General features: G+C 44.7%; 1 protein-coding gene across 2 annotated transcripts in view; it reads left to right on the top strand.

The window, feature by feature from the left end:
• The first annotated feature begins 2,784 nt into the window (after window positions 1-2,784).
• Window positions 2,785-26,706, top strand: part of ANKRD13C (ankyrin repeat domain 13C) — a 60,799-nt gene continuing 36,877 nt past the window's right edge. Inside the window, exons 1-3 of one of the 2 annotated variants that reach the window (XM_060206419.1) lie at window positions 2,785-3,765; window positions 20,086-20,127; window positions 24,745-24,849. In XM_060206419.1, the coding sequence (XP_060062402.1) occupies window positions 3,378-3,765; window positions 20,086-20,127; window positions 24,745-24,849 (535 nt within the window). In that variant the 5' untranslated portion in view covers window positions 2,785-3,377. The remainder of the gene's footprint in view (window positions 3,766-20,085; window positions 20,128-24,744; window positions 24,850-26,706) is intronic. The other variant, XM_060206420.1, reaches the window with a different exon arrangement.

Here is a 26,706-nt window from a genome sequence, read left to right as displayed (position 1 = left end):
AGGACAGAGAGAAATGGACAGAGGAGGGGAAGATAGAGAGAGCTAGAGAAAGATAGACACCTGCAGACCTGCTTCAGGGCCTCTGAAGCGATTCCCCTGCAGGTGGGGAGCCAGGGGATCGAACAGGGATCCTTACACCAGTCCTTGTACTTTGTGCCACCTGCACTTAACCCGCTGTGCTACCGCCGGACTCCCTTTTTTTTTTTTTAAAGAGCAACTTAAAAAAAATTTTAAAAAATACTTATTTATTTTCCCTTTTGTTGTCCTTGTTGTTTTATGGTTGTAGTTATTGTTGTTGTCGTTGTTGGATAGGACAGAGAGAAGTGGAGAGAGGAGGGGAAGACAGAGAGGGGGAAAGACAGACACCTGCAGACCTGCTTCACTGCCTGTGAAGCGACTCCCCTGCAGGTGGGGACGGGGGTGGGGGGGCTCAAATCTGGATCCTTATGCTGGTCCTTGTGCTTTGCCCCATGTACGTTTAAACCCGCTGCGCTACCACCCAGCTCCCCAGTTCTGGTTTTCTGCAGGGCTGTGGATTGAACCTGGGACGTCAGATAATCAGGTGTGAAAGTCTTTTTGCATTGCGTTTAGTTTTTTTTTCTTAAAAGATTTATTTGGGGGTCCGGCGGTAGCGCAGTAGATTTATGCGCACATGGCACGGAGCACAAGGACCGGCATAAGGATCCGGGTTTGAGTCCCTGGCTCCCCACCTGCAGGGGAGTCCACAGGTGGTGAAGCAGGTCTGCAGGTGTCTATCTTTCTCTCCCCCTCTCTGTCTTCCCTTCCTCTCTCCATTTCTCTTTGTCCTATCCAACAACAATGACAACAATAACAACAATAATAATCACAATAATGATTTTTTAAAAAAGGGCAATTAAAAGGGGAAAAATAGCCTCTAGGAGCAGTGGATTCATGGTGCAGACACTGAGCCCCAGCAATAACCCTGGAGGAAAAAAAAAATATTTAAGGGAGTCCGGTGGTAGTGCAGCGGGTTAAGCTGGTTAGAGCCCTGGCTTCCTACCTGCAGGAGGGTCGCTTCACAGGCAGTAAAACAGGTCTGCAGATGTCTTTCTCTCCCCTCTCTGTCTTCCCCTCCTCCCTCCATTTTTCTCTGTCCTATCCAACAACGACGACAACAATAATAACTACAACAATAAAAACAAGGGCAACAAATAGGAATAAATAAGTAAATATTAAAAAAATTACTTGTGAGAGAGAAGAAAAAGAAACAGCATCATTCTGGCATATGTGCTGCTGACTGAACTTCAGACTTCATGTCTAAGAGTTCAAGTCTTTTTCTACTGTGTCTCCTCTGATGCCACTGAATACTAAGTATTTTTTTTCACTGCTTTTGATGTTTATTAGGCTTTACAAAAACTGTACATTTTTTCTTAAGAAAAAGCATTAACTTAGTATTGGTATCAAATAGACATTAACAGGAAATATTCTGATTTTTATTTTTGCACGTTATTCTCAAGTACACAATTACAATAATGTCATACATCCCTATATGATTTTCTTTTTATGTATTTTACTTTTTTTATTACAAAGTATACAGATGGAGGAATATACAATATTTCATAGGATATTTCTACAGAACAATAACTTACATTATGTCCTTGTAAAAATCTGTACTTCTTTAAAACATTTAACTGAAACATCCATTTTAGCTTTGCTAATCAAAAAAATTAAGAATTAAAAACTAGGCTGCTTAATGTCAGTACATAACATGAATATTTAAAGTGGTCATAAGTACACATAAAATGGTTAAAAAAGTATTTCACGTAACAATAAAGATTTAAAAGGGCAAACCTCATGTTATTTCCACATTTCACATCCTTAAAAAGCAGTGCACTGGGAGTCTGGGGGTAGCACTGCGGGTTAAGCGCTCCTGAGGCTCTTCACAAGGACCTGTGTAAGGATCCTAGTTCGAGGCCCCGGCTCCCCACCTGCAGGGGAGTCGCGGTGAAGCAGGTCTGCAGATCTTTCTCTCCCTTCTCTGTCTTCCCTTCCTCTCTCCATTTTTCTGTTCTATCCAACAATGACGACATCATTAACAATAACAACTACAACAATAAAACAACAAGGGCAACAAAAGGGAATAAAGAAATACTAAAAAAAAAAAAAAAAAAAAGCAGTGCACTGATTGCAGAGTAAGGTCTAAACTGTTAAGATGACATTCGAATTCCAGCACGAACGGCCCCTGGCGCTTTAGCGAGACTTTACTGTGCTACATTCTATCTTGGAGACGCCAGGCAAGTTTTTTTTTCAGCAGTCAAATGAAAACTAAAAAACTAAAAAAATAAAAAAATTACTTATTACAAATAGAAGTGCCAGACCGCTTAACATGGAGTTAACAGTAATACTGGCGTGTGTGTGTGTGTGTGTATTTTTGTGTATATGTATTCAGTCTCACTGTCTGGGTAGGGTCTGTTAGCTGTTGACTGGGTAACATCTGAACATAGTAACACACATACATCCATATCCAGAGCATCGTGCACCTCTGGCTACTGGTGTTTGTAGGGGATGCCGCTAGGACGTCTGGCCCGCCAGCCCTGCGTGCTGCAGCTAAACGCAGTCAGTGTGGGTCGGGCTGCCAGGCTCGCCGGCCATGTGGCACCGAGTACAGACACTCAGCGACTGTTTACAGAGCGAGCGTCCCGGTGACGTCACTCTGCACGCCATTGGCTCGGTGGCTCCGAGGCCGGAGGAGGGTCCGAACCAATGTTTACAACGTGCCAAGGAGCGCGTCAATGACCGGCGGATGTTCCCTTACACACACGCAAAGCGCGGCCGCCCGCCCGCCGGCCGGAGTGTGGGCTCTCGGGGATTTGTGTTAGAGTCCAGCGTTAACGGGGTGGCTGGGGCCGGACAGGCAGGCACGCGGCCTCAGAAGCCCTCGCGGTGCTCACCCTTTCCGGGACAGGGAGCCGGCGGCTCATTTATCGCGGTATTTTCCTCTTTCTCTGCCTCCCCCATCCGGCTTTTGCGCGAAGTCTCGCGAGAGAAAACCCGGGCAAGATGGCCGCGCCCTGGCTTTGCGCGAAGTCTCGCGAGAGAAAGACTGGGCAAGATGGCCGCGCCCCGGTTCCGGCTCTGAAACCGAGGCGCCGACGTTAGTGGCGGCGTTAAGGATTCCCGTGCGGCGTGCAGACGAGCGCTAGCTCGCCTCCTACCCCCGCGGCGCCGGGGCCGGGAGACGGCTCGGTCCCCGCGGGCGATGCGCGAGCGGCGGGCTCGGGGGCGCCCCGGGAGTTGATGCCGCGCCTCAGGCTCCCGCCCGCCGCCGCGCCCGCCGCCGCCTCGCGCCGCCGCCGCCGCCGCCGCCGCCGCAGCACCCGCGCCGGGGCTCGTCCGCGCCTCTGGCGGCGGCGGCGATGACCGGGGAGAAGATCCGCTCCCTGCGGAGGGACCACAAGCCTAGCAAGGAGGAGGGCGACCTGCTGGGGTCGGGCGACGACGAGGCGGCGGCGGCGGCGCTGGGCGGCGGCTTCACCGGCGGCCGCGGCGGCAAGGGCGGCAGAGCCTGTCCGAAGGGCTTTGGCCACCACCCGCACCCGCACCCGCACCGGCTGCAGCTCAGGGCGCCGCCGGGCCCCGCCGCCTCGGCCTCGGCCGCCGCCGCCAGCCCCGCGGCCCTGCTCGCCGACGGCGGCGGCGCCCGGCCTGCGCTCTTCCCGGTGCACGAGTGCGTGTTCAAGGGCGACGTGCGCCGGCTGTCCGCGCTTATCCGCACGCACAACATCGGCCAGAAGGACAGCCACGGTGAGCGAGGGGCCATGGCGCCGCCCCGGCCCGGCCCGGCCCGGCCCGGGCCTTTCCGCAGCCGCCACACCGCTCCTCGCCCTCTCCCCCTTCCCCTCTTCCCTTCCTCTCCCTTTTCTCTCCCTCTCTCTCTCCCCCTCTCCCCCTCTTCCCTTCTTCTCTCTCTTCCCTTCCTCTCCCTTTTCTCTTCCTCTCTCTCCCCCTCTTCCCCTCTTCCCTTCTCTCTCTTCCCTTCCTCTCCCTCTTCTCTTCCTCTCTGTCTCCCTCGTCTTCTCCTCCTCTCCCCTCTTCCTCTCCCTATTCCTCTCTTCCTTTACTCTCTTCCTTTCTTCTTCTCTTCCTCTCCCTCTTCTCTTCCTCTCTCTCCCTCTTCCCCTCTTCCTCTCCCCTCTTCCTTTCCTCTTTTCCTCTCCCCTCCTCCTCTCCCTCTCTTCCTCTCCCCTCTTTCTCTTTCCTCTTCCTCTTTCCTTTTCCTCTCCTCTCTCCCTCTTCTCTTCCTCTCTTTTCTTCCTCTCCCTCTTCTCTTCCTCTCTTCCTATCGTCTTTCTCTCCCCTCTTCTCCTCTCTTCTCTTCCTCTTCTCTCCTCCTCTCCTTCCTTTCTTCTCCTCTCTCCCTCTCATCTCTTTTCCTCTCTTCTTCTCCCCTCTACCTCTCCTCTCTTCTCTTCCTCTTTCTTCCTCTCCTCCTCTCTTCTCTCCTCTTCTCTTTCCTTCTCTCTTCCTCTATTCTCTTCCTCTCCTCTTCTCTCTTCTCTTCCTCTCCCCTTTACCTCTCCTCTCTTCCTCTTTCTTCCTCTCCTCTCTTCTCCGCTCTTCTTCTCTTCTCTTCTCCCTCTATTCTCTTCCTCTCCTCCTCTTCTCTCTTCTCTTCCTCTCCCCTCTACCTCTCTTCTCTTCCTCTCTTCTCTTCCTCTCTCTTCCTGTCTTCTCTCTTCTTCTCCTCTTCCTCTCTTCTCTTCCTCTCTTCTCTTCCTCTCTCTTCCTGTCTTCTCTTCCTCCTCCCCTCTCCTCCCCATCACCCTGGGCTGTGTCTGTCTCTCCAGGTCTCTGCAGCGCCAGGCATCCTTTCAGACAGACCTTCACCACACACAGACACTTTTTTTTTTTTAAATCATCACTGATTTCAGTGACAGTGAGCAAGATTGTGCAGGGGCACAGTTCCATGCTCCGTGTTCTTTATCCCTCTGGAAGCATGGACCAAACTCTTTACGGGAGCAGAAGGCGGGAGGTCTGGCTTCTGTAACCGCTTCTCTGCCGGACGTGGGTGCTGGCAGGTGGACCCACACCCCCAGCCTGTCTCTGTTTTTCCCTAGCGGGTTAGGGCTCTGGGGAGGGGCGGCTGCCCAGGAGGGTGAGGATGGTGTCATGGCAGCATCTGCAGCTTGGTGGCTGAAAGGCCAGACAGAAAGCAAAACAAAATGATTAATACACAGGAGCCCAGAGGGAGGAATAGAGCAGATGCAGTTAGGGGTCTGCACGTGGGAAGGGGCGAGGAAGTCTATCTTAGGTCTGTCTGTTCCAAAGTCCGTGACTTTGCTGACTTTTGCCTGAGCCTCACGGCTCACATGCAGGTGGACTAAAAGTATCGTCTGGGGAGCTGGTGTATAATGGTGGCATGCCAGTGGTCGGGGGTTGGCTTTTGTGGGTGCAGAGGAGTGTTTCCTCCTTGCCCACCCCCCTAGTTGCCTGTGAGAAGCCGTCCTGTACTAGCTCTGAGACAGGCCTTCAGTGCGTAAGAAATTCTAGGGGGCCTCTCATCCAGTCGGGACTCGTTCCCTCTGTATGTGGACTGTGTGTCTTTCCTCTCTCCGCAGGGTCAAATCTGGGAGCTTAGAACTTCCCGCATTCCCTCTGCCCCAGCTATAGAGCTGGACTGACTGCGCTGGTTGTGGTTTCCACCTGCCTGCCTTCCGGTTCCCTTTCTTTTTTTAAAAATTTTATTTATTTATTTTGATATTTTACTTATTAATGAGAAAGGAGGAGAGAGAAAGAGCCAGACATCACTCTGGTACATGTGCTGCCGGGGATTGAACTCAGGACCTCATGCTTGAGAGTCCAGTGCTTTATCCTCTGCGCCAGCTCCCAGACCTTTCTTATCCCGGAATTTAGGGGAAACTGATACAAAACGTCTGCATGGTCATCTGCATTTGGGATGGAATATAGACACTCTGGTTTCAGAAACTTGTTGGCATTTGGAACCCAGGGCAAGTAAAATAACTTCTGAATAGCACAATTCTGTCGGTAGTTTTCTTTTCTTTTGCTAATTGCTGCTAATGGTAATAAGCATCTTTATGGCCATGGTTAGGATCGTCCTGCAAGATTTCTTAGTAACTTTATCGTGACCTGCATCACAAGTACACTATCCCATGTTACTCCAGGACTGCATTTCTTTTTTTTTTTTTTTTTAATTTTATTTAGTGATGCATGCTGAGATGGTACTTTTTGCATTCATTAGGTTGGGAATCAGCAGATGTAATATCATTTGGCCTGACTTGAGAGAAGAAGCATGCAGGGAAGTGAGCCCCACGCCAGAGGTTCCAGGATTGGGAGAAACATAGGCTCTATAGACGAAGCAAGAGATTCCTGTTGTCTTAGGGTTTAAGAAGGCAACAGATAGTTATTGCAATAATCACATTGTTTGGCAATTGGGTTAACTTGGAAAGAGAACTGCATTTCTAACTTGCCTTCTTTTAAATCATCAACTGATTTTTTTCCCTCTATTTATATATGTTATGTAGAGGACAGAGAAATTGCGAGGGGCAGGGAGATAGAGCCATCTCCAGCACTGCTTTGTCGCTCGTGAAGCTTCCCACAGGCGGCAACTCAGGGCCTGAACTTTGTCTTTTGTGTGGCTGGGTGTGCCCAGCTCTAACAATGCAGTGAGGTTGCGTTAGTGTTATTTTTTCAAGTGTTTATGGAATAATGAGAACGGACAAGAGAACACCAGAACATCACCCTGGGACATTCTGTTGGATCTGAGGAATCCTGAGAAACCCAGCCCAGAATCCCATGCCTTCAACTCTCATGTTCCAGTTAACTGTGCCCATCTGGGCAGCTAGAGTTAATTTTTATACAACAGATTTGTAATAAAAAATTCCGTAGTATAGCTCAAGAGTTACCAAAAAACAAGACCTGAGGCCACATGGAGGGCAGGGAGTTGCGTTTATGTCACGTTAACAAGTTACAGGCTGATTCCTACGAGACCTGCACACGCTTGCCCCACAGCACCTAGCTCTTAGCAGTCTCCACCTGGGTGTGGCACAAGCTGATTGGTTAGAAACAATGTTCGTCAAGGTGCAGATGGTAAAGGAGAGAGCAGCTTGGCTGCCATCAGAGCCCACCACTGGGATGCTGGAATGCAGAAGTGGGCGTCCATGGGCGTCCACCAGGAGCCTGGAGATTTCTCATTTCAGATTCATTAATAAGAACTAACATTAACCCCTACCTTCAGACAGTGATAGGCATTATATTTACTTGGAAGACATCTTGTTGACCCCCTGAGCTCACCTTTTTCAGACAGACAGATGGAAAGACAGCACAGTGCTTAAGTTCCCTGCAGAGCTGAGGGAGGCCAGCTGGAATCTGAGTCATGTGACGACACAGAAGGCATGCCATCCAGGTGAGCTGCCTGCCTGCCATAATAATCTGGGTCATGTGACGACACTGAAGGCGCACCATGCAGGTGAGCTGTCTGCCTGCCTGCCTTCCGTAAGAGGGCGTGTTAAGCTGAGGAGTTGGCAGGTGCTGTTGCTGGCTCTTCTTTTGCCTGAACTTGGACTCTTGTATACATTCAGGTAATACTCACATAATTCTGTGCTCAAAATAATGAAACACTTACTATGGGTAAGCTAGCTTCCTTCATTTCATTGGACTCTATGCTTCTTATTCAAATGGAGGACCAAAACTAAGATTAAAACAATACTAAGTAAGATTTCCATTGTTTGTATAGCTTCATAACAATTGCAGTTGTGTTCTGAATTTGCTATATTGTACAAATATCAATACTTGTCATTTACCTTATATTACCCCCAAAGTCCATAGAAACTGCTCAGTTTTCTTTCCTACATTTCATCATCTTACTACAATTGCAACAAGTATAGTATCATTTGTTGATGGTAATAATACTCTTTAAAAAAATTTTTTTTTTAAATATTTATTTTCCTTTTTGTTGCCCTTTTTTTTAAAAAAAAAATTATGTATTTATTAATGAGAAAGATAGAAGGAGAGAGAAAGAACCAGACATCACTTTGGTACATGTGCTGCCAGGGATTGAACTGAGGACCTCATACTTCAGAGTCCGATGCTTTACTCACTGTGCCACCTCCTGGACCACTTGTTTTTTATTGTTGTATTTATTGTTGTTATTGATATTGTTGTTGGATAGGACAGAGAGAGATGGGGAAGACAGAGGGGAGAGAAAGATAGACACCTGCAGACCTGCTTCACTGCTCTGAAGTGACCTCCCTGCAGATGGGGAGCCGGGGGCTTGAACCGGGATCCTCAAGCCAGTCCTTATGCTTTGTACCACTTGTACTTAACCCACTGCCCTATTGCCCGACTCCTGGTAATAATATTCTAACCCTTTGGGGGAAGTGTGCTTTAGGTTCAAGTTATTAGCCATTTGTTAAGTTTTTTTTCCAGACTTGGTCTTTATTAGTGGCTGTTTTTTTTTTTTCTAATATTTTTATTTAGTATTAGATAGAGAAAGAGAGAAATTAAGAGGGGAAGGGAAGAGGGAGGGAGAGAAACAGAGAGACACCTATAGCCTTGCTTCACTCATGAAGCTTCCCTTCCCACCACGCTCAGGTGGGGAGCAGGGGCTTGAACCTGAGTCCTTGCACACTGTAATGTGTGTGCTTAACCAGGTGCACCTCTGCCTGGCCCCAGTGGCAATGTATCTGTGGCCATTGCCTTTAAAATATAGTTACATTACCTTGAAATGTCTGTGAAAACAGATAAGTTTCCTTTTGAGATCTGTCTTTGAAAGTGGTGAGACATGATAGGACTGGTAACGTACGATAGTAAACTCTATTGGAACTGATCATCTAGGTTAATCACAGAAGCCAGAATTGTAAAATTAATTGGGCTACTACTCTGTGCTGCAGTTCAACATTAGGAGTTAGTTTGATGAAGTATAAATTAATTTCAAAGTAATTAGAACCCTACATACCCTGGAATTCTTGTCCTTAACCCATTGTAATTCTTGTAGAAAATTGTCTTGGTATGCCAAATGTTTGTACTGTAGTCATCCAGATGTGTTTGATAGAAGTAGTTGGGATAATGGACTTGTGAGAAGTGTGACTGTGTCACTTACCCATACCCTCTGAAATACCCATTTCATCTCCTCACTTCAAAAATGGAATCTTCTGGGAAAAGCAGCTTCTTTAAATGGACTGATTCTCCTCCTTTGTTGTCATCTTCTTCTCTTTAAAGATTTTTTAAAAAAATATTTCCTTTTTGTTGCCCTTGTTGTTTTTATTGTTGTTATTATTGTTGATGTTGTTGTTGATGGATAGGACAGAGAGAAATGGAGAGGGGAGGGAAAGACAGAGGGGGAGAGAAAGACACCTGTAGACCTGCTTCACCGCCTGTGAGGCGACCTCCCTGTAGGTGGGGAGCCGGAGGTTCGAACCGGATTCCTCATGCTGGTCCTTGCGCTTTGTGCCACATGCACTTAACCCGCTGTGCTGCCGCCTGACTCCCTTTAAAGATTTATTTTTAATGAAAGAAAGAGTGTGAGAGCTAGAGCATCTCTGTGACAATTCTGTGGAATTCTGGGACTTCACACCTAAGCATCCAAAGCTTTATCCACTTGGATTATTCCTTTATTCCCTCTTTCTGCTGTAGTTGCATAACTGTTTATTACTTTATTCTTGATATTTTATTGAAACTTTCTAGAATGTTTTTCCTTTAAAATTACACATGATAGGATGTGAGGGTGACCTGGCTGCGACACCAGTCACCCCGCTGGTCTCCAGGGTTGATTGTGCTGATCAGGCCAGCCAGGTGGGTGTCCCCTTCCTCCCTCCGTACTCCACGCGCATCTTTGCGGAAGCTGACTCCGGAGTAGACAACCTTCCCTGAATAGAGACTGTCTTCAGTCGAGGCTGCGCTCCCCTGCTAGAACCTACAAACAAGCTCTCACATGACACATACATTCTTTTTAACTTACTCAAACAGAGCAGTGTATTATATTTGGATCATTATAGCATGATAAATGGGTAGCAGACGGATGTGCTCAGACAGATGCAGGGCAGAGCTCTGCAATCATCACACAGCTGGTTTTATCACTCGCTGCTCGGACGGGAGCCCAGAGCCACTTATATGGTGCAGATTGTGGTGGCTGAGCTGCTGATTCTTGTGTTTAGTTGTTTAGTTGCTTGTCTACTTATTTTGTAAGTCACTGGGATTTTACTGCCACAGATAGAAAGATAAAGGAATCACAGCACTGATGCTTCCTTCACTGTAGTGGGGCCCCGGCTCGAACGCGGGATGTGTGCGGTGAGCTGTCTTGCTGGTCCTGTCCTTATTTTGAAGAGGAGGATAATGAAGCCTGGAGACAAACAGGAAGCTTTGCTAAATTTGCATACTTAGTGTAAGGGGAGACACTGGAAATGGAATCAGTAGGTCAGATTTCAAAGCTGAAGCTGATCCTCTGTGTCTGCTGATCAGGACGCTCTGTGTGACAAATCAGTTCTGGTAATACTCATTTGACACTTTGCAGCAACATTCATAACTTTTTTTTTTTTTTAATTATGTTGGGAGAGACCAGATATATCTGGCATGTGTGGTCCCGGAGATTGAACCTGGGACCTCACATCTGCAAGTCTTGGGCTCTGCCTCATTTTTTCAATGCATCATCTCACTTGTCTTTGATAGCACTGTAAAGAGGCTCTGCAGTTGGACAATTCTCAGCTTTTCACAGCCCAAATCTCTTGGTCTTGTTTGTTCTGTTTCTTCTTTATGTGATGGCATAAATAAGTGGACTGCCTCTTCATATGACAGCCCTTTAGAGATTTGAGAAGAGCTATCGTTTCTGCCTGATCTTATCTTCCTTCAGGTTAAACCTTCCGGATTCCTCATATGACATGGTCTGTGAAGTGCTTAACGGAGTCCCCGAAACATAGTGACCACTGTGTCAGTTTGTTCAGTTAGCAGAAGAAACTTGTGGCTTTTTTTTTTTAGGGGGGGGGCGCGGTGTGTGTATGAAAATCTAGTGCAGTTCTTTCCTTTGAGTGTGGTGCTCAGAACTAATGTTGACTGGAGCATTGCCTCACAAAGACATTAAGGAGACTGCTTACGCTTGTGAGCAGTACACATTCAGTTATATGCGTCATCTAAGAGGCAGACAGGATGCAGTGAAAGACTATTTTAACTGTGTGTAAATAAATACATAAATGAATATTTTATATTTATTATTTTTTTTTAAGCAAACCCCTGCTCAGCTCTGGTTTATGGTAGTGCAGGGGATTGAACCTAGGACTTTGGAGCCTCAGGCATGAGAGTCTCTTTGTATGACCATTAGGCTATCCACCCCCTGCCCGAGTATTTTAATTTTTTTCATATTGATTTTTTTCTTTTTTTAAATATTTTATTTATTCCCTTTTGTTGCCCTTGTTTTATTGTTGTAGTTATTATTGTTGTTGTCGTTGTTGGATAGGACAGAGAGAAATGGAGAGAGGAGGGGAAGACAGAGAGGGGGAGAGAAAGACAGACACCTGCAGACCTGCTTCACCGCCTGTGAAGCGACTCCCCTGCAGGTGGGGAGCTGGGGTTCGAACCCGGATCCTTATGCCGGTCCTTGTGCTTTGCACCACCTGCGCTTAACCCGCTGCGCTACAGCCCGACTCCCCGTATTGATTTTTTTCTCAGGTGATTGGCTCCTTTTCATTTTATTCTTTTAATGCACTGATTGTAGTATTTTGAAGACTTCTTTCCATGAGAGAGGAAGAGAAGGGCCAGAGCAGTATTGTGTATGTCCTGGTAGAGATTGAATCCCAAGTCCTTACAAATTCACTGACTCTACCAACTGGGCATCTCCCCAGCTGCTCTCTTTTTTGTTAAAGATTTATTTCATGAGTATATATATATATTTGTTTATTAATGGGAGGAATAGGAGGAGAGAGAGAGAAAGAACCAGAGATCACTCTGGTGTATGTGCTGCCAGGGATCAAACTCAGGACCTCATGCTTGAGAGAGCAATGCCCTATCCACTGCGCCAACTCCTGAACTACAGGATGAATATATCTTCTAATCATGAAAACAGATCTGACTTAAATGTAGTAAGCTTTATCTTTTTAGCTCTGATCCTTTATCCAGCTTTGTTAGGCCAGCCTGTTGAATCCTAATTTGGTTACTGCTTAGCTTACTGTTCATTAAATCAGTTATCATGGTTTAATTTTTGCCCGAGCCCACTAGCTAACGTGCAGGTGAACTAGAAATACTGTCTGGGAAGATGGTGTCAGTTGAGAATAGGCCTAGAAAACTAGATCAGGGCAAAGAGCAGTTCCCAAGATTAAACTAGAGCACTGTTCAGCTCTGACACATGGTGCTGGGGACTGAATCTGGGCCGTCAATGTCTCAGGCATCAAAGTCTTTTTGTATAACCATTATGCTATCTCTTCAGCCTGGGGTCTAATTGCATGGTTTAGTTGAACTTCATGTTTTGAGCCTATTGCTCTTGTTGAAAGACCTGAAAGTATTCACAAAATTGCAATGCCATCTCTGGGTTTGAGGTTGTGGTTTTTTTTTTTTTTTTTTCCTCCAGGGTTATCCCTGGGCTAGGTGCCAGCACCACCAGGAATCCACTGCTCTTGGCAGCCTTTTTTTTTTTTTCCCCTCTTGTTTTATTGGACAGAACAGAGAGAAATTGAGAGAGGGGGAAGACAGAAGAGGGGGAGGGAAAGATAGACACCTACAGACCTGCTTCACCGCTTGAGAAGCAACTCCCTACAGATAGGGGGCCTGGGGCTCAAACTGGGTTTCGTACCATGTGTGCTTAATCCAGTGTGCCACCACTTGACCCCCTGAGACTGTGCTTTTCTGCACAACCTGTAATCTCTATGAGGTTATACTGTTTACTTAAACTCAGAAGTAAATGGAACAGGAAGATCACGCATCCAGTCGATTGCACATTTTACCAGTGCAAATCCCAGCACCTCATGTAAGTACCATAGCACCAGAGGAAGCTCCATGGATAATGGAAGGGTGTTGTGGTATATTTTTCCTCTATTTCAGCTTGGGGATCTAGCATGTGTGAGGCAGAGAGAGTATTACCCCAAAGAAATAAGTAGACATATACCTCTTGGGGCATCATCAGACTCAGTGGGAGACTGCTTGAAAACTATTTTTACTCAGAAGGTTCATATCTATTTCATATTTTGACCTCACTGGTTTTAATGATCTCACAGCAGAATTGTTTTTGAGGTTTACTTAGAACTGCAGCTAAGGTTTCTGGCACTTGAAAATATACTGCTTGCTAATCTGTCAAATGATTGGCTAGACTTGACTCGTAGTCCTAGAAGTCATCTTTTGGTTCCTCTAGGTGTGGCGTGTATTTGAATTCATGGCTGTAGCGACATCCTAGGTGTGTCAAAGTGTCCTCATGCTCTGCTGCATTCTGAATTCCACAAGGCTACTCGTGCGTGGAGGCCCTCTGCCTGGCTTTCATTAAGACTCGTGTAGAGACTTACCTTGTTCTCCATTGAAATGCTTTTTGGAGAGCAAAGGCAGATTTTTTTTGTTTGTTTTCTTTTTTTTTTTTATTCGTATTTTTTAAATTTTTTTTATTTAAGAAAGGATTAATTAACAAAACCATAGGGTAGGAGGGGTACAACTCCACACAATTCCCACCACCTAATCTCCATATCCCACCCCCTCCCCTGATAGCTTTCCCATTCTCTATCCCTCTGGGAGCGCAAAGGCAGATTTTAACACTTTATGCTTTTCTTCCTAGAAAGAAATTAATTTTTTATTATTATTAAAGATTTACATGTCAGGGCTGAGTGGTGGTACACATATCATTCACAAAGACCTAGCTAGGTTCAAGCCCCTGGCCTCCACCTGCAAGGGGGAAGCTTCACAAACAGTGAAGCAGTGCTAAAGGTCTCTCTCTTTTTCTCTCCATCTCTACCCACCCCCTTTCAATTTCTCTCTATTTTTATCAAATAAATATATAAATGTTATTAAAAAAATATTTGTTACCAAGGAAAAGAGAAGAGTGGTCAGGGAGGTGGCGCAGTAAATAAGGCATTGGATTTTCAACCATGATTGAAAATTCCGAGATTCCGAGTTCGATTCCTGGCAGCACATGTACCAGAGTGACGTCTGGTTCTTTCTCTCCCCATACCTTTCTCATGAGTAAATAAGTTCTTAAAAAAAAAGAGGAGAGATAACCAGGGTATCATTCTGACACATGCATTGTTGGGGATCCAACCCTGAACCTCAAGCTTGAAATATTTATTGCCTTTTGTTGCCCTTGTTTTTATTGTTGTTGTTGATGTCGTCGTTGTTGGGTAGGACAGAGAGAAGTGGAGACAGGAGGGGAAGACAGAGAGGAGGAGAGAAAGACAGACACCTACAGACCTGCTTCACCGCTTGTGAAGCGACTCCCCTGCAGGTGGGGAGCAATGTGCTTGAACCAGGATCCTTACACCGGTCCTTGTGCTTTGCGCCACCTGTACTTAACCCACTGCGCTGCCGCCCGATTCCCTCAACAATTTGATTTCAAAAGGCTCACTCTGGCTGCTCTGTTGTGGACCAGAGCCACTTTAACCTGCTTTTCTGGGTTGGGGGGGAGAAGTGGTTAGGAGCGGTTAGAGTCGATGTATGCTCATGTGCATGTGGGAGTGGTGGGAGCACAGTAACTCCTGAGAAAGCTTAGAAATGGTCATTTTGCTGCTGCCTGCTCAAAGAGCACACAGTGTTTGTAGGGGCTGGAGTTGTGTTGGTCCAACTCTGGTAGTCCCCTGTTGTGCCCCCTCACTAGGGGGGTTGTGAAGTTAAAGCTATTCTTACAACACAAAGTCATTTCTTGCCTTTTTTACTGTGCTAACACTTGCTGCTGGTAGTACACTTGCTGTACACTTGCTGTAGTGGATAAAATTGCTCGAACCATAGTGTAAATGGAGACACCAAATGACTAGCACTTACTGTGTTATTCACTGTCTAGACTTCTATTTTAGTTTTGCTTGATTGATTTTTCTGGCCATCCCTGTTCTCACTGAGGACAACGGTACCTGCATGACAGGTCTACTGTGCCCAATGGCCATTTCTCCCCCTTTTTCCTCCCTCCTCCCATTATTTGATAGGACAGAGGGAAATTGAGAGGGGCGGAGGAGGCAAAGAGCAGAGAGAGAGAGACATCTGCAGCACGACTTCATTACTTGTGAAGCTTTCCCTCTGTAGGTGGGGGCCTGGGGCTTGAACAGCAGTCCTTGCATATGGTAACATGCTCGCTTAACTTAGTACACCACTGCTGGACCCTGGACTTGCTTTTTTCTAAAAGTCAGTCTCACTTTAATCTTTGTTGGACATGTAAAAAGCGATTGACTTTATTAAGTCTTAATATTGAGAAAAACCTTTTTTAATTAACAGCTGGGTTATCGCTGGGGCTCAGTGTCAAATCCCAGCAGCCCAATTTTTTTTGATAGGATAAAGATAAATTGAGAGGGGAGGGGGAGAAAGAGACACCTGCAGCCCTACTTCAAAGCTCCTGAAGCATCTTTCTTTCAGGTGGGGAGTGGAGGTTTGAACCTGGGTCCTTGCACCTCGTGACATGTGCACTTAACTGGGTGTACCACTGTCTGACCCCCCAAAAATACTGAGATTGAGAGAGTCAGAGAGAGAGTGAAAGCGACCACAGCACCGAAGCTCCCATCAGTACAGTGGGAGTCCAGTTCACACCTGGGCCACACATGGCAAAACAGCACTTAGCAGGTGAGCTACTTAAATACACAGTTATTTTTAAACTTTCAACATTTTATTTATATATTTATTTTATTTGATAGGACAGAGAGAAATTGAGAGGGTGAGAGGCAGACCTGCTTCCCCACTGGTGAAATGTCTCCCATGAAGGTAGGGCTCTGCACACAGGTCCTTGAGCATGGTGACCAAGGCACTCACTAGGCACAGCTTCACATATTACTGTTAATATGATAGGGATCATACATGATGCCAGTGAAATGGTTCAAGTTTTGAGATGAAAGCTGGAATTGGAAAAGCTTGCTGGCTGCTCTAATAAGCTTAAAAGCATTCCAGTGTTTTTTTTTTTGCCAGAGCATTGCTCACCTCTAGCGTATGGCGATGTGGGGATTAAACCTGGGACTTGAGAGACTCAGACATGAAAGTCTCTTTGCATACCCATTATGCTATATCCCCACCCATGTGTTCCAGTATTTGAAGGCTGGTTTGATCAGAGTGGTGATATTACCAAGTATGACTGTTTTCACTTAGTATGGTGAAATGTTTTAACATTTGGAAGCGTCTGCAGAACTCAGCGAACCAGCATTTTTCCTGATTATCAATGAGTGATGTTAGAAAATTTGGCTTCGGCAAAACCTGGAAGCAACCCAGGTGTCCAACAACAGATGAGTGGCTGAGCAAGTTGTGGTCTATATACACAATGGAATACTACTCAGCTGTAAAAAATGGTGACTTCACTGTTTTCAGCCGATCTTGGATGGACCTTGAAAAAATCATGTTGAGTGAAATAAGTCAGAAACAGAAGGATGAATATGGGATGATGTCACTCTTAGGCAGAAGTTGAAAAACAAGATCATAAAAGAAAACACAAGTAGAACCTGAAATGGAATTGGCATATCGCACCAAAGTAAAAGACTCTGGGGTGGATGGGTGGGGAGAATACAGGTCCATGAAGGATGATAAATGACATAGTGGGGGTTGTATTGTTAACTGGGAAACTGAGGAATGTTATGCATGTACAAACTATTGTATTTACTGTTGAATGTAAAACATTAATTCCCCAATAAAGAAATAAATTTAAAAAAATAAAAAAAAACAAAAAAAAGAAAATTTGGCTTTGGGAGTCGGGCGGTAGCGCAGCGTGTTAAGCGCATATGGCGCAAAGCACAAGGACCTGCGTGAGAATCCTGGTTTGAGCCCCCAGCTCCCACCTGCAGGGCAGTCGCTTCACAGGCGGTGAAGCAGGTCTGCAGGTATCTGTCTTTCTCTCCCCCTCTCTGTCTTCCCTTCCTCTCTCCATTTCTCTCTGTCCTACCCAACAATGACGACATCAATAACAATAATAACTACAATAAAACAACAAAAGAGAATAAAATATTTTTTAAAAAGAAAATTTGGCTTGACAGTGAGGCTGTTCAATGTGTAGAAAATCCAGTGGCTTCTCTGATGCAATGTACAACCTTTTGTTTTTCTAAATATGGTTTAGATTTCTCTTGTGGAGAACCCAAGGAATAGCTTACTGAGTTTTGGCATAGTACCAAAGAGCACACTCAGATGTTTGGAAAGACTGTTAAAATAGAACCCAGTGCACAGTGGTGATGGAAGGCTTAGCAGCTGATGCTGGGAGTGGTGCACAGACAATGATCTTAAGGAGATAAGAAATTGTATTCATTGATCACTACTGTTTTAAAATTATTATTTCCTGGGGCTGCGGTGGTGCATTTGGTTAAATGCATGTGTGTGTCCCAGGCGTCATCATGCATAAGGACCCAGGTTCAAGCTCTCTGTTCCCAGAGGGGACATGAGACTTCATGAGCAGTGTAATAGTGCTGTGGGTATCTGTCTCCCTTTCTGTTCCCTTCCAATTTCTCTTTGCACTATCAAATCAAATAAATAGATCAAACTAAAAAAACCCAAATCTTGCTCCAATAAAATGATTTGGAAAGAAAACCTAGATTCTTTGAACTGTTAAGAAAACAATCAAGCTAAAACAGTATTTTACACACAAATGAATGCAGATGCAATGATAAAAGCCCAGTTGATATCTACTAAGCCAGACATTAAAATAAATCTAATTTAGTATTTTTTTAAAATTGATTTTTTTTTCCATGTTAGGACAGAGAGAAATTGAGAGAGAAGGGGGAGGAGATAGAGAGGGAGAAAGAAGGTTAGACACCTGCTTCACCGCTTGTGAAGCATCCTCCCTGCAGGTGGGGAGTCAGGTGCTACTTCTTGAAGCAGTGCTGTGAGCCAAACCTCTTTTCTGGACACTGTGTGCCAATGTGTCACTGTTGGTGGTGTGTATTAGAGCGGGTTTCCTGTCTCAGCTAGGATAAGCCTAGAGCTGTCAAAATGAGGCAACCTTTTCTCTAGCCACTAATGTAATTTGTACTTGTGTCGACGATCTGACCTCAGTTTCATGCGTACATTTGACTGCTGAGCTCAGGCCCGTCAGTACCTTGTAGCGTCCACTGTAGAATGTAGTCAGAACTCAGTAGTGTGGCCTGCTCTTATCAGTGATCTTTTGCTCCTCTTATCAGTCAGTCCAGTTTCTCCTTTTAGATCTTTATACCATTAATCATAAAACTTATTTTTAGTTCCCCAGTATAAACTTTTTGAATTCAAATGTGATTAAAAAATAAAGACTTATTGGGGCTAGGCGGTAGGTAGCTCACCTGGTTAAGTGCTCACATTACAGTGTTTAAGGACCCAGGTTCAAGCCCCTGGTCTCCACCTGCAGGGGAAAAGGGCTGCAGGTGTCTCTCTGTCTCTCCCTCTCTATCTCCCACTCCTCTCTCAATTTCTGGCTGTCTCTAGCCAATAAAAAATTTAAATTAAAAAAAAATAAAGACTATCAGCATTGTTTTGTAGTCCTATTGTCTTATTACCTCTCGTCATAGACAAACTTAGAAGCTATGCCCTATGTTTCATTACCATGCTGTACTTTCTTTTATTCCAAGACAGAATGTTTATTTCAATAAACCTCTAATAGAAGACTTCAGACAACTTGAGAACTGGCATTAGGTTTTATTCATATCTATTGCAAAACCATGGCAGCCGTTTTGGAATAAGTGAAGACAACGGTGTTACTAGTTTCCTGGAAGTTGCCATAACCCCTTCACTTTCAGTATTAGAAAAAGCTAAGTTACACTGAGGATAAGTGAAAGAGGAAGAGACTTATTTAGCAGTAACCACACAATGTGCATTAATTTCTGTCCTGACTTGGTTCTCCATCCATTATCTTCCAAGTACATGCAACCCAGGGAGACCAGATCCCAAGAGAAAAAGAGGACTGCTGAGGCAAAACTCTGGCTTAAGTAGTTTTCAGAGCTTTGGTTACTGCAGCCTGTTTTTCCCCCCAAATTACATCACAGGCTAACAGCTGACATGAGGCCTGCTAAGCACGCCCAGCATGCCCACGTGCCTCATCTTCCTCTTTGTTTATTGGCTCTGACAGTTAACAGTCACAGTGGATACTCACCGCAGATGTCTGCCCCCTAACTATGAGTATTTAGTAGGTGTCTGAATTGTTTGCTGGGGCTAGGTGGTCGTGCACCAGGTTGAGCAACCATGTTACCATGTGCAAGGACCCAGGTTTAAATCCCCAGTCCCCATCTGTGGGGGGTGGGGGGGAGCTGCACCAGTGGTGAGGTAGTGTTGTAGATGTCTTTCTCTTCTCCCTCCCTTCTCAGTTTCTCTCTGTTCTGTCAAATAGAAGAAAGAGGAAATAATGAAAGGTGAAAAAATAGCTGCCAGGAGCAGTGGGTTTTTGTTGTCTAGGCACTGAACTCCAGCGATAACCCTGGTGGCAAAAAAAAAGAAAAAGTTTGTTGAATAAACAAAAAGTACAGAGAAGTCAGTAGCAAAGGAAACAGCAACATTTATTGGAGAAATCTGTAGAGCAAAATAGGTACGTTTTGTGGAGGTCTGGCCAGAAAGGAGGGAGAGGGTGCCTTGTGTCTAGATGACACCCTTGGCTTAGCCATATAAGCAAAATCATTAAAAAAAAATTTTTTTTTAATTTATTTCCTTTTGTTACCCTTGTTTTATTGTTGTAGTTCTTGTTGATGTCGTTGTTGGACAGGACAGAGAGAAATGGAGAGAGATGGGGAAGACAGACGGGGGAGAGAAAGACACCTGCAGACCTGCTTCACCGCCTGTGAAGCGACTCCCCTGCAGGTGGGGAGCCAGGGGCTCGAACCGGGCCGGTCCTTGCGCTTTGTGCCACGTGCACTTAACCTGCTGCGCTACCACCTGACTCCCAAGCAAAATCATTTTATGGTCATGCTTTTTTCTCCCTTAATCTTGGTGAAATTTCTCAAGGAGCTGAGACCACCATTAAATAAAATGTATTGTTTTCTCATACTAATTCCTGTCTCATCCTCTCTCCCTTTTTAGGAAACACTCCTTTACATCTTGCTGTGATGTTAGGAAATAAAGGTCAGTATTTATCGCCTTTTTACTTTTTTGATGCTTATCTGTATTCAGTCTAAAATTCTCAAAATGAATTTTTCTCTTTTGAGTTCTTACTGTTAACTGGGTTATTTGAAAATTGAATTTATGACTTAGTACACTAAAAAGTACTTTCTTATTTTTAATAGAATTTCCTCAAATGGTAATGATATATTAGATCGTTGTCACATGAGTACAATCTCCTAAAAATGTCATACAGGTGTCTTCGACTGCCCTGAGACCCAGTTGAAGTTCACTCATCACATCTGGTTACCATGCTTCCCCACCCCATTCCCACTTTAAGTAGTGAGTTAACTGTTTTACAAAACTACTAGATTTCTGGGGTGTGATTTCAAACCACAGCTGATGCGTGGTTTGATGCATCAGAGTTCTGCAGTCCACCCTTCCTGCCCTAGTCAGCAGCATAGTTCAGTTGTTACGCTTTCTGATTTTAGTCTGGAAATGTTTGCTCACTTGTTTGTTTGTTTCTCCCTCCTTTGTATCTGAGTTTTGAAGAATTTAAATTTAGCTCAGTAGAAAGTTCCCTATGGTATGGGATGTGGTGCAGCAGAAAAACCATTGGACTCTCAGCATGAGGTCCTGAGTTCAATTCCTGGCAGCACATGTATCAGTGATGTCTGGTTCTTTCTCTCCTCCTATCTTTCTCATCAATCAGTAAAAAAATGTTTTAAAAAAAGGTGGGTCAGATGGGTGGCGCACCTGATTAAGTGCTCACATTACAGTGCGCAAGGACCCAGGTTCAAGCCCCTGATTCCCACCTGTAGGGGGAAAGCTTCACAGTGGTGAAGCAGGGATGCAGGTGTTTCTCTGTCTCTGTTCCTCTCTATCAAACTTGCCCATCTAAATTTCTCTCTGTCTCTATCCAGTAATAAATAAATAAAATATTAGAAAGGAAAAAGAGAAAGAAAAAGGGGCTGGGTGGAGGCGCACCTGGTTGATCGCACATGCTGCAGTGCACAAGGACCCAGGTTTGAACCCCTGGTCCCTGCCTGCAGGGGGAAAACTTTACAAGTGGTGAGGCAGTGCTGCAGGTGTCTCTCTGTCTCTCTCCCTCTTTTTTTTTTTTAATCTTTATTTATTAGATAGAGACAGCCAGAAATGGAGAGGGAAGGGGGTGACAGAGAGGGAGAGAGACCACCACCTGGCCTGTCTCTAATCTCCCCCTCCTGTCTCCCCTTCCCTCTCAATTTCTGGCTGCATAAAAAGTTTCCTTTAAGAAAAAAAGAGAGAGAAAGGGAGTCGGGCTGTAGCGCAGCGGGTTAAGCGCAGGTGGCGCAAAGCACAAGGACCGGCATAAGGATCCCGGTTCAAACCCCGGCTCCCCACCTGCAGGGGGAGTCGCTTCACAGGCGGTGAAGCAGGTGTGCAGGTGTCTGTCTTTCTCTCCCCCTCTCTGTCTTCCCCTCCTCTCTCCGTTTCTCTCTGTCCTATCCAACAACGACAACAACAATAATAACTACAACAATAAAACAACAAGGGCAACAAAAGGGAATAAGTAAATAAAATAAATATTTAAAAAAAAAGATTAAAAAAAAGAAAAAAAGAGAGAGAAACAAATAAAGAGCCCTATTAGGCCAGGCAGCAGCACACCTGGTTGAGCACACATGTCACCATGCACAAGGACCAGAGTTCAAGGCCTCGTTGCCCTGCCTGCACAGAGGAGCTACATAAGCAGTGAAGCAGTGAGGAGGGGCAAGGCAGAAGGTAATGCTCCCCATCCCACATAGGCCTTGTTTGCTTCTCATGCTGTTTCTTTATAAATTGAAAATTAGTTATTGAGACTCAGATTTAATCTAAGTCAGACTTTCTGGAAAGAACAATACGAAGGGACCGGGTGGTGGTGCACCTGGTTGAATGCACATCACATGTCACAATGTGCAAGGACCCGGGTTCAAGCCCCAGGTCCCCCACCTGCAGAGGGAAATTTTTGCAAGTGGTGAAGCAGGGCTACAGGTGTCTCTCTGTCTCTTCTCTCTATCTCTGTATTCTCTCTTTGAGTCTGGCTGTGTCTATCCAATAAATAATGATAATAAAAAGTAAAAAAAAAAAAAACCTTTCAGATTGAGATACAGAAAAGAGAAAGAGAGACATCATTGCTCTGTGATTCCAGAGCTGGAACCCAAGCTGCGCACCAGTTTCTGGCCCACGGTGGGGTTATAAGGTGCTGATTTTCTAGTTTATTCCACATTTAGTAGCTTATTTTTTTAAGTTTATTTTTAAAAAATATTTATTCTCTTTTGTTGCCCTTGTTTTTATTGTTGTAGTTACTATTGTTGTTGTTGTTGTATAGAACAGAGAGAAATGGAGAGAGAAGCAGAGAAAGATAGACACCTGCAGACCTGCTTCACCACTTGTGAAGCGACTCCCCTGCAGGTGGGGAGGCAGGGGCTCGAAACGGGATCCTTCCACCAGTCCTTGGCTTGGCGCCACCTTCGCTTAACCTGCTGCGCTACCGCCCGACTCCCAGTAGCTGATTTTTTTTTTATGTAAAGAATTACTGCTCCCTCCCCGTCTCTGTATCCCCTACCCTCTTGATTGCTGGCTGTCTCTATTCCAATAAGTAAAGATAATAAAAATTTTTTAAATTATTCGGCTTTGCTTTTGAAATAATAAACAGGCTTTTTTCTCTCTGGGCTATTTTTCTGATATAAAATAATTACAAACTGCAAAATAAGTAATTATGGGAACATTGTCAATTCATCTAGTGAACTTAATTGTTTAAATGTATATATTTAAGTATATACATATTTGCTTATTTTTTGTTATTGTCAGGGCTCCACTGCTTTTGGATTACTTTCTCATATAAAGAGAGAGAGAAACCTAACCATGTGAAGCTTTCTCCATTGTTTTGTGGGCCGGACTCACACCTGGGTCAAGCAAATGATCAAGTGGTGCAGTAGCCGTGCAGGCTGTTCCGCCAGCCCTGTATTAAATTACTTAATTACTTATGTCTGTTTAGAAACCTAACCCAGGTTTCATGTGTAGTAAAAATTAGTTCTACTGGGGGTTGGGCGGTGGCGCAGTGGGTTAAGCGCATGTGGCGCAAAGCGCAGGGACCGGAGTAAGGATCACGGTTCGAGCCCCCGGCTCCCCACTTGCAGGGGAGTCGCTTCACAAGTGGTGAAGCAGGCCTGCAGGTGTCTATCTTTCTCTCCCCTTCTCTGTCTTCCCCTCCTCTCTCCATTTCTCTCTGTCCTATCCAACAACGAATTACGTCAACAAGGGCAATAATAATAACCACAACGAAGCTACAACAAGGGCAACAAAAGGGGGGAGAAAAAGGCCTCCAGGAGCGGTGGATTCATGGTGCAGGCACCGAGCCCAGCAATAACCCTGGAGGAGGAAAAAAAAAAAATAGGCTAAAAAAAAAAATTAGTTCTACTACTAAGCTCCATCCCTATATTGATGTATATTGACAAAAATCTTGTTTTTATTTATTTATTTATTCATTCATTCATTCATTCTTTCATTACCTTTTGTTGCCCTTATTTTATTGTTGTTGTCATTGTTGGATAGGACAGAGAGAAATGGAAAGAGGAGGGGAAGACAGAGGGGGAGAAAAAGATAGGCGCCTGCAGACCTGCTTCACCGCCTGTGAAGCGACTCCCCTGCAGGTGGGGAGCCAGGGGCTCAAACCAGGATCATATGCCGGTCCTTGCGCTTTGCACCACGTGCTCTTAACCCACTGTGCTGCCACCTGACTCCCGACTATCTTGTTTTTATAAAATAAATAAAAGCTTTCTATTTCACCTTTTTTTTTGGGGGGGGGTGGTACTAGTTGGTATTTTGATGTGAATAACTCTGAAATACTTGGGCTATCATTTTGAGCTTGGAAACAGTCTCAAAATATTCTAGGGAACATAATGCTTTATTTGTAGAGAAAATTGGTTTATTTTTAGGCGATAGAACAGGGTACTTCTTGAATCTGAGGTTCTGAAATAACCTGGCATAGATACAAAGGAATTTAAAAAGAAATATAGTGTTTGTTTCATAGACCTATTTATAGTAGTTGATTTCTTGAGTTTTTTAATCTTTTTTTAAATATTTATTTACTTCCTTTTGTTGCCCTTGTTTTATTGTTGTATTTATTATTGTTGTTATTGATGTCGTTGTTGTTGGATAGGACAGAGAAATGGAGAGAGGAGGGGAAGACAGAGAAGGGGAGAGAAAGACACCTGCAGACCTGCTTCACCGCTTGTGAAGTGACTCCTCTGCAGGTGGTGAGCCGGGGGCTTGAACTGGGATCCTTACTCAGGTCCTTGCGCTTTGTGCCACGTGTGCTTAACCCGCCGCGCTACCACCCGACTCCCGGTTTCTTGAGTTTTTACGTAAACTTTGTTAAGAGTCCTCCCCCACTCCCCTTGGGGTTTCACTGCTCTGGGCTGACTTCTTCAGGTAGAGACAGAGTCAGGGAGAGACAACATGGCACTGGGGCTTCCCTCACTGTGTTGGGGGCTGGGCTCAAGCCTGGGTGGTGCAGGTGGCAAAGCAGCTCACTGTCCAACTGAGCTGTTCTGTGAGCCCCGTATTGAGAGATTCTTAGTGTTGCCTGATATGTGATATTGTGACCACTGCATGTTTCAGAATGTGCCCATCTGCTTCTGGCTCACAATGCTCCAGTAAAGGTGAAAAATGCTCAGGGATGGAGCCCACTGGCGGAAGCCATCAGCTATGGAGATAGACAAATGAGTAAGTACTCCAGAGAACTTTCACTGAGATGTACCCTAAAGATGAGAATTCAAATAAGTTTTGTTTAGTGTAACTTATATAGTATGGAACTTTGCTGTTATTTGTAAACCTGCATTTGAATTATTCGTGACTTAGGGATTTGAGCCCTTAGGTTGTATAAAATAAGAATTCAGGAATACTGTTTGGAAATTTGTTTCTAATTATTTTTTCTTCTCTTTACAGCTTTCCCCACTACTGATTATCTTCAATTTTTAAATTTATTCAAGATGGGGAACTTAGTAAAAAAAAAACAAAAAACAAAACTGTGACCTGACTGTCATTTTTTGCTACAGCTTAATTCTTTGCAATGTTAATTAGAACTGAAAATAATCAGTGTTTTGTAACAGCCAATCTGTCTTCTTTAATTGCTGGGTGTAGACTTGCTGGAAGCAGGGAACAATTGGCCTCTAATTTCTTTTAGTCTTTTAAAAGAAAAATTGCAAAAAAAACTTTATGAAGTCTCTCATAATATATAGTGTTCATTGCCCATAACCCTGTTTTAAAATAATTTTATATGCAGGGGTTCTGTTTGTTTGTTTTGTTTTTCATTTTTTGCTTGGGCTAGGTGCCTGCACGTGGGCTACATCATTCCCAGCAGTTTTTTTTTTCTTTTCTTCATTTCCTTTCTTCCCCCACCATTTAATTTTTAGAAACAAAAATAGGGAGACGGGGAGAGAAAGAGAGACGCCTGTAGCACTAGTCTGCTGCCCATGAAGCTTGTTCCCTTGTGCAGGTGGGAACCAGGCCTTGAACCTGGTGACTTGTGATGGTGTTGTATGTGCCACCCCTTGGCCCCTGCCGGTTTTTTGTTTGTCAAGATCATCTTTTTTTTTTTTTTTCTCTTTATTTGATAGAGACAGCCAGAAATCAAGAGGCTAATAGAGAGGGAGAGAGACCAAGAAGACACCTGCAGCACTACTTCACCACTCGCGAAACTTTCCTCCTGCAGGTGGGGACCGGGGGCTCGAACCCGGGTCCTTGCACATTGTAATACATGCGCTCAACCAAGTGCGCCACCACCCGGCCCCAGTAGAACATATTGATAATTGAAAATTTTATAAGACAATCTGAAAGAATAAGGCTATTATCTTTTGGGTATTAATACATTTTTATAATTTTGGGCTGAAAATATTTAAATTCAGCTTTGTAGAAGGAATAATAAAATGTTGGCATTTTATTAAAGAACTGCCACATGTTACATTTGGAGAGAGAGAGAGAGAGAGAGAGAGACAGTGTGTGTGTGTGTGTGTGTGTGTGTGTGTGTGTGTGTGTGTGTGTTGTAGTGGAGCTTGTGAATGCACAGTTTTTTCTTTTTTTTTTTTTTAAAGTTTTTATTTATAAAAAGGAAACACAAGACCATAGGTTAAGAGGGGTACAACTCCACACAATTCCCACCACCAGAACTCCGTAACCCATTCTCTCCTTTGATAGCTTTCCTATTCTTTAACCCTCTGGGAGTATGGACCCAAGGTCATTGTGGGATGCAGAAGGTGGAAGGTCTGGCTTCTGTAGTTGCTTCCCCGCTGAACATGGGCGTTGACAGGTTGATCCATATTCCCAGCCTGTCTCTTTCCCTAGTGGGGCAGGGCTCTGGGGAAGCGGGGCTCCAGGGCACATTGGTGCGGTTATCTCCCCAAGGAAGTCTGGTTGGCATCATGATAGCATCTGGAACCTGGTGGCTGAAAATGAGTTAAGATAGAAAGCAGAGCAGTTGTTGACTAATCATGAACCTAAAAGCTGGAGTAGTGTGGATGGAGATGTGGGGGTTTCCATTTTGGAAAAAGCTAGTAGGTCTATTCCAGGTATATTCCAAGGGGC

This window comes from Erinaceus europaeus, chromosome 13 (genome assembly GCF_950295315.1).
Source record: "Erinaceus europaeus chromosome 13, mEriEur2.1, whole genome shotgun sequence".
NCBI classification, from domain to species: Eukaryota; Metazoa; Chordata; class Mammalia; order Eulipotyphla; family Erinaceidae; genus Erinaceus; species Erinaceus europaeus.
The sequence above is the reverse complement of the archived record's forward strand: the minus strand, read 5'-3'. Positions and strand labels throughout refer to the sequence as shown.